General features: G+C 39.5%; 1 protein-coding gene across 1 annotated transcript in view; it reads right to left on the bottom strand.

The window, feature by feature from the left end:
* Positions 1-10,589, bottom strand: part of CFAP43 (cilia and flagella associated protein 43) — a gene marked incomplete at its 5' end in the record, with an annotated part of 48,483 nt that extends 37,894 nt beyond the window's left edge. The window contains 5 exons of the mRNA XM_082486407.1: positions 1,749-1,899; positions 3,299-3,466; positions 6,202-6,298; positions 7,084-7,337; positions 10,477-10,589. Coding sequence (XP_082342533.1) covers positions 1,749-1,899; positions 3,299-3,466; positions 6,202-6,298; positions 7,084-7,337; positions 10,477-10,589 — 783 coding nt within the window. The remainder of the gene's footprint in view (positions 1-1,748; positions 1,900-3,298; positions 3,467-6,201; positions 6,299-7,083; positions 7,338-10,476) is intronic.
* Between the last annotated feature and the right edge of the window lie 1,898 nt (positions 10,590-12,487).

The raw sequence follows: 12,487 nt of genomic DNA, 5'->3' as shown, positions 1-12,487 counted from the left end.
AACTATATGTTCCATGTTGGGGTGCTGGAAGGGGGTGCTTAACCTGACAAGACATATGTGTGCAACATTCCCCCCACACACACACCATGGGCTGTTGCATGATCTAGTAGTAGCTCAGTTTTTCTGCTAGGTTAGAGATGGAGCTTATGTACACAGGCATGCATGGAGGGGAGAATTAGTGCTGTAAGGCACAATAAATACAAGTCCTGCAAAAAAATTACTCAGCTATGACTGTTTGGAGCAAGGTGAAAACATGCCAGAAATTGATTCAGTGCCTCCCGGTGCTAAACTGTGAGTGTAGCACCTCACTATTTAGTACACAGGAAAAAATGTACCACCACAACAACAAAAGGAACAACAGCTTGTATTTCTGAAAAAAACCCAAACCTTGCATTTCTAAATAACCTGGTGTTCATTACTTTGTCAGCATTCACAACCAAAACACACCATCTAGGGAATTTGGACAGTAAGTAACTGCCAAAATATTTACCACGTAATCCGAAAGAAAAGGAAATCTTCATCAAAGACTAGTAGAATAATCTACTCTTAGGCCAGGAATATTTCTACGTATAAGGAGAACATAATCACCTTGAAGGTGCTCAAAAGAAATCTATTTTTTTCTGTAGGCAGTTGGGAATGCAAAGACACTGTAGTGGTATCTAGTATGGTTGAAAGCAAAAACTTTTCCATGTAGAAAAGTTCACAATGCGGTTCTGCAAGTTCAAGCATAAGAATCAAATCTACCATTCCTGAACAGAACAGCATCCATTCAAGGACAGACAAATCCTATTAAGCCTCACAGACCTAATATGGGAGTTGGTTTTTTCCTCAATATCTCTTGTAATTCACTTTACAGGCAAAGAACCAAGTATTTTTTGCAGTTCATCATCTGCACGTAAGAGGCAGTATGGGAGAAGAAAAAGACAATGCTCCTGATGAGCATACATTATTTTCATTTTACATATTCTAAGTGATTTGAAATATAAGCAGTTCATGTGTAATCAGCATCAGTACAGAATGTTTGTTTGTAGTTATTGATTGTCCTGGAAACCAAGGGCATCAGCATTTACACAGTTAAAAATCTCTGAGAATCTGAATGCATGAAGCCATGAAAAGAGGATGAGGTCAGGAAAGCATCATTCCCCATTTTTATTTTTAATTCTGCTTTATAAGAAAAGTTTATTGCAGAAAACTGTGGTATACTAATCTGATAATACGGAACTCACATTTGTCCTTTGAGAAGACGTAGTATAATGCCAGTATCATCTTATGCGTGGTAGTTTTGGTGTCTCATATATATCACAAGCCACCAAACAGAAATTCATGGTCTTAATCTCATAAGAGAATCGCAGATTTGCACATTAAATGTTTTCACACTGTCAGATGCTTCTAGCTGGTAGTCAGGTGAAAGTAAGTAAATGTCAAACAAAATAAGAACACTTTTGAAGCCTCTCAAAAGAGGCATCCCAAGGGAGGCTCACTAGTAAATGATCAAATACAAGTGAGACAAATAGGCAGGTCCAACAATGACAGTAGTGTGGGAACGTATTTCTGAAGCAGGGGTACTGTACTGTGCAGTAGCAGTATGTCCCTGTCAAAATGGATTTCAAAAATACTGTTGACACAATAGATCTATTTATTGGGTTGTACCTGTTTAACAGACATTAAAATTATTAATTTATTAACACCTATTTGCATAAAAAGCATAATGACTTGGAATAGTAAAAAGGAAAAAAATCAGTATCTACCATGAATGTTTCTGCTTCATCTCCTACCAGTCCAGCAATGGCTGAAACTGGCAAATCAGGGCCATAGTATGGATCTTCACTATGAGAAACTGGGAAAAATAAACCCTTATGAGGACTCACGGACCCTTGTCCATCAGGGAGTTTCACAGGCCTGTGAAAAAGCAAGAGACGCTGTGTGAGGAGAAGATACATTAACAACTAGTAAATGCTGATACAAAACTGAGAAGCATGTTTTCAAAACTGTGAGACACCAATGCAGTTAATGGCCTTTACCTCTGCAAGAGTAATGGAGGATTGTTGTAGATAATCCTTCTGCATGGCACATACCATTTCACTGAAAAGTAACAGTAGTTCTACTATAAAAGAAGAATGTTCCTAACTGGCAGAAACGTTTTGCCATGTTCTAACTCAGTGTCTTTTCTTGTTGCTGTGTATAAACAACTATTCTACGTTACTGTTTCCTTATTAACCAGGATTAATAAAGTCACACACCTAATTTGCATATGCTGTGAGGATTCATGCTTAATGTTTATTTGGAGAAAGTTAAACGATGATGAAAAATTATTAGCAGTATTTGCCTGTTGCACTCTGGTAATCGAGGTATGAGTGGCTGTTGCAATGCAGAAGTTGAGGATTCTATAGTTTACAAACTGTGTTGATTTATGACTTGGAAAAAATTTATGTAAAGTAAACCATTCTTTGAGGAGGTTTAACCTCTATTGAAGGGAATGAAAGGTGAGGAAAAAGGAGTATATGTGTATTTCCACATGTGTACTCTAGAATGACAAAAGGCAAAATACCCTTCAGAATTCTTTTCATATCGCAAATGAAGGCCTTGTCTATACTTTCACTAGTATAACTGTGTTAGTGGCAATATGTGGGTTATATTCATAGTTAACAAGATTAAACACACTTGGGAACTGTAGAGTAGCTACCACTGAAACCACATATATGTTATATTTCAAAGACACCAACCTGAATGATACATACTACTACTACCAGCCTCAAAAAACATTTTAGCATAAATAAATTCTAGGTTTGCTGTGCTCAGTGAATTGCATTGACAGAGCCGTCCCCTCTGGATCTGTAAATTGGCCATGCAAGCTAGAAATCACACACAAAACTGATACTGCTTTCAGTACAATTCGTGATTACAACAACACATTGTTTAACTATGCTTACTAGGAACAACTTGATCCAAATTTGGTGGTTTCACAGCTACAAAAGCAATACTCAACATAGTCACTTGGAGGAAAGCAGTCCAGGCACTACCTTAATTCAGTCATGCAGTTATTGATAGAGACTGCCAAAGCAGCTGATTAGTATTAGCTTCATCATGTGCATAATCTGGACACGTGAGTGCTAAGAAATGAAATCATAAATTCAATTAACTTGATTGACTAGACAGATTCACACTGCCTGTGATTTACCAACTACTGATTGCAATTGCTAGGTCAATTAAATTGGATTGAATTCTTTGCAAACAGATGTAGGTTGCTAGTCATAATTATTAAAATATACTTCTAACACCTGAAGGGTGTTCCACTTACTTTTGCTTAAGGTGATGCTCGTCATTATTCCTTTCAATATGCCAGATAGTAACGGAGCTCTCATTAACAAAACACAGTTGTTGCCAATTCATAGGGTTAAAACTTAAAGAGGTCGCTGTTACCCCTGGCTGAGACTCACTGCACAGGAGGATATTTTCTTGCCAGTTCCTTCATTAAGGAGAGTAAAAGAAAATCAGATTTACTAAATAAGTCAAAAACATTCAAGCCAAAGATCTAGATGTGATTATCACTGACATTCAAGTTCAAGATTGGAAAACAAATACTTTGTTGCTGACAAAAAACTTCTGCTCTCAAACAAGTTAGGTCTTCTTGAGAATAAAAACGAGGTGGTTAATTAGCCACACATAAAATTAGTAGTGCGACAAAAAGATTGAATAGTAAAATAATTTTGAAAACTGACATTTTAGAAACATTATCATGCACTCTTTTTGTGAAAAGACCAACAGAACCAAGAGACATGGATTTTTTTTCATCCATTCCATCAATGACTACTTTAACGGGCCCAAACAATTAACACTTCAGCACCCCAGACCTCAGTCATGCTTTTCCAATCAAAAAAATAATGATTATAATGCTTGCAGGTTTGCAGTTGGAAAGTATTATGATTAGGGAATAAAACACAGTCAGCCTGTGATTATCTGTGGATGAATTAGGTAATACAATAATTGTGCTGTGAATGCAGACATGCAAGCTATGGCTGCATTAACTTACAAGCACAAACCAGGGCAGAATTTGTGTGGGGCTGTTATGTATAGCTGACATAAGCCTGGGAATCTGCTTTCCAGTGACTTTTCTTTTGTCCTGTGTAACCTATTTTATGTTCGCACCATCTAATTTGCATATTTCTCTATTATCCAGATTAATTCTTGACTGCATTTGTATTTTTAGGTGCTATCCAGGAACTGATTAACATAATTTGAAGAAAATGGTCAAAACTGTTTCTTAATTTCTTGGACAATATATCTGGCTGTGAATCTAAATAACATTTATAGCTTTAGTATTTGTCATGACTGCTGAGAGGAAAAAAACCTAAAATGCATACACTGCTGTAAATGGATTTAGTATAATCCTGTTATTCTGGCCTGTAATAAATTCATTCACAGAAACAGATGAGGACATAAGACAATAGTTAATATTGATAGCATATGCAAAAAAAAAAGAGAAATATTCACAGGTACACTGTAACATTAAAATTGCAGAAAGCTATAAGTTGCAATTCTCACTTTAAAAGATATCAATGTAGCTGTCTCTAAAGATGTCAGCATGTTCTCCTCTCATACCTAACAGAGAGTGCCAACACTCTTTTATAGTAGATAATTTATTAAGATCTGAAACTATATGGTATAAGCATCTGAAAAAGAATCTGGCATTGTCTCCCCTTTGAACAGAAAATAATAAAGATCTAGGGATAAAATACCTCAGATGAAAGGCAGCTTTCAGTTATCCATAAGCTTTCTATATTTTTGAGACTGACATAACTTACAAAACATCTTTTATACCTCCGATTCCAAACTATCTGCTTAAAATACAGGAACTGTGCAATCACCGTATTGTAATCACATTAAGAATGCTAAACACTGAGATTCCTTTCATCTGTACACACACAATGCATGCACAATATAATCCAATTGCAAAAATGAAGGTCCTGATCTCACAGTAAATTCAGACACCTCTGTTCAAGTTATTATAAATTCTAAGTTTAATATTGTAAGGTAATTATATTTTGTTACTAAATTCTTTCTAGGATGGTTCTTTTATGAGAATTAGCTGCTGATAGTCATATTCATGCTGATTCAAATAGGTTTAAATTGTTTGGCCTTGAAAATGGCCACTACTTTAAAGCACTGAAACATTTCTAGATTTTTCAATTTTTAAGAATAATCTACAGAAGTCTTTCAAGATGGTGGTTTTTTGTTTAACTGCACACAACGAACACATTAGACCATATGTGTTATTTCTGCTGTAAGTGACAAACATGTAAGCTTTCCAGGCCAGCACAGACATCCTTCCTGAAGTACTGTGTACAATCAGAGTTCAGAGCAAACATTATTCTTCTTCATAAGGGATAAAGAAGAGGCATCTGTAATAGTATCTACTATCATTACTAAAATTCTGAAGTTACGTGAGTTTCTGCCTCTTCACTAATCATTGCACAAGAAAAGGTCATCATTAAATTGGGAGTATACAGAATATTCATTACATGTCCTTGCTTGCCTTCCTCCTACTCCACCCTCCCCGTTTGTTTTGAAGAAGTGCTCAGACTCCACAATCAATGGAAGCTTGCTGGCAATGGAGGCATAAGCAGGCTTATATTTTTACATAACAATTTAAAAATGTAAATAATCTAACTTTCTGTATCTGCACCATATTCTTTCTTTTCATGACAATGAGCAGAAAATTATGATCTAACCCAGTGACCCACGGTAGTATAATCACTGAGCACAACTATAAGACAGAAAGTCAAGCACGAGTAATAAAGAGGACCACCGAACAGTCCAGGGGGACAAAAAAGTAAAAATCAACTTTAGAACGATTTTCCATTTTTCAGCAGGCAACTTTCTTTCACGAACAGCACGGTATTCAACATCCAAGGGTGAACAGACAATTAACTAGTGATGAAGACTCCAAAACAAAAAATGTCGAAGAAAGTAGAAGATAGCTGTAGCAAAGTAACAGTCATTCAGACTAGAGGCTACTGATGCTAGAAAATAAACAGCAAGTTCGGTATAGAAAGTTTGCAGACAATCAGGAAAAAAATGGAGATGAAGGCAATTAATGTGTCTTCCACATTTGTTAACTTAATTTATGGTAAAACAGCACATACACAAAAATATGAATTAAATGTAAATGGTATTAGAGAATATTTTTTTTTTTACTCTTACCATACTGAAAGAACAAATTCTGGGATTGAAGAGTAACTGGCAAGATATGGGCCTGTGAAACTAAACGCAAGTAAGGTGTAGTCCAGCTGAGCATTACCTGAAATATAAAGAACATGGTCTTTAATTGCCCCAGACTTTACTATATACTATCACTGTATACTCTTCTCAGTTCCTTTATTTCTACTTTAACTCTTCAAAGGCATTCTTCAGGCCCCTGATTCCTTTGCTTCACTCTAGATTATTGTTTTGATTTGATAATAAAAGTGTTCCCTATGTATCACTGCTTGGAATTATTTTCAATACCTTGAATATGTAAAGTATTTTTCCCCCAAGTACCCTGAAATCCTTTGCATTCATAATTTCATTCATATACATGAAATAAACAAGTAGTATGATCCTTATTTAAATGGCAAGGAAACTGAAACATGGATAGGGTAAGCAACTTAACTAAGGAGAGAAATGTTACAAGGTGGGCAAAAATATACATTAGATCCCAGACACCAAAGTTTAACTGCAAGAGCCCTCATCCCTCTCACATCTCAGATTTCTCAATGTGGCTTTCAGCAGTTTGCTTGGGAGCCTACTGTAGTACGATTTTTTGGTTATTCTGTCTATATTTTCCTAAAATGAATTCCATTTCATTCCATTCGTTTTTCCTTTAAAACAGCTCAATTTTGTATTGTCATATTGCTCCCTAGCTTGAGCCTAACTAAAAGTAACGCAGTGGAAAATTCCTTCCACTGCTTTCCACGCATTTTGTCATGAGACAGTTTCCTGTCACACTGTTTCTCAAGCCTTATAAAAAAAAAAATCCTTCAGAAACTGGATGATTTAAGTATTGTTTCAATGAAATGGTGACAGGGAGGGTTACCACATCACTACCTTTTAATTCTGTCAGTTTACCGAGTTCTGGAAAAGTGTAGATATATATGATGGGATTCAGCTTTCGGTCTGAAAAGGCCAGCACTTGACTGTTCCCATTCGCTGCAAGGGCTCCCACCTGGCCGGTCGGACACTGCAGCACTGATGTCTTCTTTGTTTCAATGTCCAGGAAGAGGATGTAATTGCCACAAGGGTAGCAGACAGTTTGATTGTTGATAAAGCCAAAGTTCTTGTTTGAGAATCCCTGAACCCAACTTAAGAAAGAGCAACAGAATGTTAAAACATTAAAGACACATTTCTTAAAATACTGTGGTAAATGGAATGTTGTAGCTTAAATTACACTGAATTGATACTTGGAATTTGTTAGCCTCATCCTCACACCAATGTTGCAAAACCACAGTAACTCCAAGATCTAGTATTACGAATCACTAGTTCAGTGTTTCCAAAAACATATGGTCAATCTAATCTTACCCGGATGGAGCATCAAGGACTGTCATAAGAACATGGAGAGATGCTTATATTTCTTTCAGTTTTCACTAAAAATAAAGTTAGCCGGTTCACAGGCTCTGGTTTTGTACTCATGTATCGTAGTACTAGAGTTCACCTTTATTCTGAAAGAATTACACAGGTTCACTCCACACTTGGGACCCAATTGTGTTCGCTTAACCTTTTTACACTTTCGTAGTTCATCTCATCCCCATAAAATAAAAAATAGAAAGGCACGGCTTGTGTTTGTATGAACCTAACCAGGAGGACTGTTCTGTTCAGCACTTTAACATGGTAAAACTTTGGAATGTAAACAGGATGTGTTACACAAGGACTCAAATAAATTACTGAAGAGGAGTCAGCTTAGGAACTTAAAACGTATCAACAAATTCATAACTGCCTGCAGATGTTTTTACCTTTCAGAAAGTGTGTGGATAAACATCAGGGTCCTCTTATCAAAAGGATTTGCATTTACCACTAAGTGAAGATGTCTGACTGAGACACAGCTTAGCCCGCTAGTACCATGGCAGAAAAGTTTCAGCAGTGTAACAGATATCCTCTGTGTACAATGCTACCGTTAAGACCTTCTCTTCTAATTTCTATTAAAAAACTTTCCATCTCTTATCTTCTTCCAAATAAGAGCATTTGACTGGAAGAGATCTTTGTCCTCTGCAATTGCAAGCAATGTTTTCACACTCCTTGCATGAACATAAGTCAGTCATAAGATCAGCTCAGCTGCTGATCCTCTATACTCTTACTACACGATTGTACTGCAGCCTCAACACTCGCATAGTTAGGAACATTTTTAAATTACTAGTCTTAAGATATTTATGTCCAGCAATAATTTGTTATCTTTTCTGAGTAGTTTCTGCTCTTGGCCTCTTTCACTACACACCAGAGGAGTAAGTGTAGCCAGAGGGGAGTGGGAGCACACTGATCACGTGCTCATGCAGATGAACTGAATACCATGGCAACAAAGAGGAGACATTTCGGCTGATGAATGTTTTTCGAAACCTTTCACACAGGAACTAGATGTATGAAGTGCCATGGCACATAAGCAGACCTTTATGAACATGCTGACAAAACAAGCTCTGTGCTTTTCTCCAACAGTAGATCTGAATCAGTGAAAATGAAGTATTTTTAACTTCTGTTCACAGAGGTAAAATGAAGTCTAGAAAAGATATATGCAGGCATAAATTAATGGGATGACAGCACAATTTATCATCCTTATACAATTAGTAAAGGTTTAAGGGGACAAGGATTCAGCCTGTTACCTGATATCAGCTATGACTGGTGCAGTACCCACTGAGTCAGGTAATTAGCCACAGCTTACCCACACCTTTTCCATGCTGTGTGTCTCAGTTCTGTATAAACATTGTCTCAGAAGTATTTCAGTCACAAACTTAGCCAGCAGGTGAAATATACATGGGGCAAAGTAATTAGAGTTGCTTGGAAGTTTCATTACAGAGAATTTTGCAACTGAAAAATGCTAGCTCATACAAAACAGATTACATGAAACCATGAGGTTTGTGTTTTCTGAAGCCATAGAACACAGCATTCCAACTTCCCACTGCAAAATATTTTTTGTCACTTTCTTCTAAAACTGATATGCATACTACTCTTGCTAATATTAATTTATAAGAAAGGTGAACTTGAAACTTTTCTATTTTATGGAAATGGACTTTGCTTCACATTCAGTAGGGCTTAAATTCTTTTTTTATTTTGCATAATGTTTTCATTTCTTAATGTGCTTTCACAAAGCAAAAAACCTGGGTCACAGCTCTTTCAGGTAACACCAGTTTGCACAAGGGACCTCCTTGGAATAGTAATGACATACTTCAGATGGTATATTTTTTACTCTGCAAGTATGAGAATTGGTTAAGGCTGAAGCCCGTTTCTCCTATTAACAGAACAAATAATTTTCTTTCCACTAAAAAGTGCTGCACTTATAATTATGGATCTATATCCCATAAGTGTCAGAGAAACAGCTGAAATACCATGGACAAGGAAGTTTAAATATCTGTCCCATTACATAGAAAAAAACATCTAAACATCCTAGATTGCTGTGAATCTCTCAATTAAGGTGGGGCAGGCTTAATTCATCTACAGCTCCTATTTGTTCAGAACCAAAAAGCAAGTTGTTGGGCTGCCACAAGAGAAGTGTCTTTCTATATATACTGTCGGTAATGTTTCTCAGGCAAAGAAATCTGAACGTCTCTGACGTGCAGGTTAAGATGCTGAGAGACAAAGGCGGTAGCGAGGACTTAGAATACCAGGAAAATTAAGAGCCATGGAAGGAGATTATGACAGCGGGATTTAGGAGATATAGAACAGACAGGGAAATTCTAGAAGTTGAAGTAGTCTGGGTAAAACAGAAGAGAGATATGGCCATGAACAGAACTGAACTGTATGGGTTCACGAGGCCAGGTACTGAGAAGAAAAGCATGCCACAAGAGTTCATCAGGATCACATGCTGCCATAATCACTAGACAGGAAAAGATAACTCATGCCACACTTATTATCAACTCAGCAAGCTCTAGCTTAAAACTAGGCAGGCTTGCTCTTACTCCTCATTTCAGAGCCTCCCTGTGCTAAGGGCAGAGAACCTAGGTTTCATCCAAATCCACCAAAGGTTCAGTTGCTGGTGTACACTGCAATGCAAGTGCTTCTTTCCCTCTCCTCACCCCCAACTACCTGTGGCCCTAACACAGACTCACACCACAGCAGCCTCCCTTTCTTTCCCTGTTAGACCTGCCCTATTCTCTGACGGCTGTATAGAGCTGACCCGGGGTGAGAGGAGCTGGGTCCCGGGAGCACAGGACAGGGCACCGGGCACCTCGCCGGGGCCGAGGGGCTCAGGAGTGTGTGGAGGCCCGAAAGGCGCGGGCTGTCCTGACCGGCTCCCACCTCACTTCCAGCGCGGCCTCCTCAGCCGAGGAGCAGCGACGGCCCCCCAGGGTCTCGCTGCGAAACTCATCACTGGCTGGACCCGCTCTCTGGGCCCCACCGGCCGCCTCCATCCGCTCCACACCACCACCAGCCCGTTTACACCCGTCTCTAAGGGACAAGAACGGCTTCTGCTATTAGCCGACGCAACGCCTCCCGCCAGGAGCAAAACAGACAGCTGATTGGCCTGCGCCCATGCGCCAACCAACCAATGAGAGCGAGTAGGTATTTAAAGGGCCAGCAGCCCTTGACGAGGGCCTGTGCAGGGCTCTTTGTCTGGCAGGCGCTGGGTCTGAATCGCGGAGAGAAGCACTCTGCGGTGTGTCCAGCCACACAGGCACCAGCCTGGGGCTAATGGGGTAACACTGCCTGTGAAGCGCTGGTGTCTGTGGCCTGTAACCCGGGCAGTCATTGCCGCTGTGACTTAAATGCAGGCAGCGTTGGGGGAGTGACCGTGGGCTCCTTCCCTCAGCCATCTCGCGGGAACTTCCAGCAGCACTTGGCCTGTCACTTAGTGAGGCGGCTGTACCAGTTCTCCCCTTCTCCTTGCTTCTCTTGGTTTTCCTTTCAATAAAGTGTTGCACCCAGGGCAGTCTTTTTCAGGATGTGTAAGACAGCGCTCAAAGCTTCAAAGAGAGCTGAGGAGAAGTTGACCACTGGAAAGAAGAGAAAGTATAACTGTGATCTTTCTATATATACTTAAAGCTTTTATCATGGTAACACAGCAAGAATTTCCAAGTATTTTAAAAGCAGAATTAGCATCTCCTTTTTCCTAAAGGGAGAAAAGTTATTTATAGTTTCTCGCTTGTGTTTGTTATCACTTGTCTGTGCAGTGGCAGTGTGTGGTTCTGTGATACTTTACACACCCACAGCACCACAGAGCAATGACAGAGAGTGGCGCTCCTGTCCAGAGATAGCAAGACAGGCCTGTACCTTACCTCGTCCCTCTGCAGGTGCTCTGTATGCCATGCAAAACCAAGACAGGATGAGGAAATGTGTTTATGTTTCCATGGTGCCTTTGAGGAGGTATTGTAGCATGTGGATTTTGTAATGCTGCTTTGAGCGCCTACGTGCCTGTCTCTGGGCTGTGAGTTAGCAGACTGTCTGTGTTCTCCTTAATTGCTAAAACAAACTTCAAATGAATTTTCTCTTTTTTTTCATGACCCAAAATGCTGCTGAATCTTTCCTAAGGGAAGCACTCCGACGAACAGAGCTTCTGTTTGCCTAGGGCATGGCAGGCTTGTGCAACGAATTACCACTCCCTTTCACTGCTGACCTGCTTATTAGTTGCATAATCAAACAGCAATGACTTAACAAAAAATCATGTTGTTGTTCTATTCAAATAGATAATGGTGTCAGATTCATGGTCGCTTTACTAAGTGCCATCTCAGTCTTTGCCTGCAGGAGAAGTCCTCACAAAAAACACTGTTTTTTGCAACATCATGCTCGGGGCCCAGCTCCAGTGACAAAACCAAAGCAAAAGTCACCAACAGGCAAAACTTCCCAACTGTGCTAGCATGGATAAACTGATGAGACTGGGGAAGCTCCAGTTCCTCTGTTAGCCTTGGAGGTTTGACAAGAGACATGTCCATCACTAGGAAGGCCAGGACTGTCCCTCCATTTGGCTGCGGCTGCTCCAGCCCTCCCGTGCCTACAAATGTGCTGTTTGCTAATAAGGTACAGCTCTGACCTTAAGGTTGGGTGGAAGTGTGTGGAGCCCCGGGAAGATGAACGTTTCATTTCTGGGACCATAGATCAACTTAGACGCTGTGTGAAATGCATTAAAAGGAAATCTCCTCCATTGCCACTAATATACCACAGGAAAAGCAGGTACAAGGCCCTGGTGCCCTCACCTCAACTGAAGAGGGAGCAAAAGGGATGGGGAAGACTTCAGTCTGTGCTTCAGTTCTTTCTTTTGCTCTATGGACATACTGATGCTCCCACACATCATGTTTGCAGAAGTGAGCATGAA

Source organism: Vanellus vanellus (genome assembly GCF_965231255.1).
Source record: "Vanellus vanellus genome assembly, chromosome: 7".
In the NCBI taxonomy this organism is placed as follows: domain Eukaryota; kingdom Metazoa; phylum Chordata; class Aves; order Charadriiformes; family Charadriidae; genus Vanellus; species Vanellus vanellus.
The sequence above is the reverse complement of the archived record's forward strand: the minus strand, read 5'-3'. Positions and strand labels throughout refer to the sequence as shown.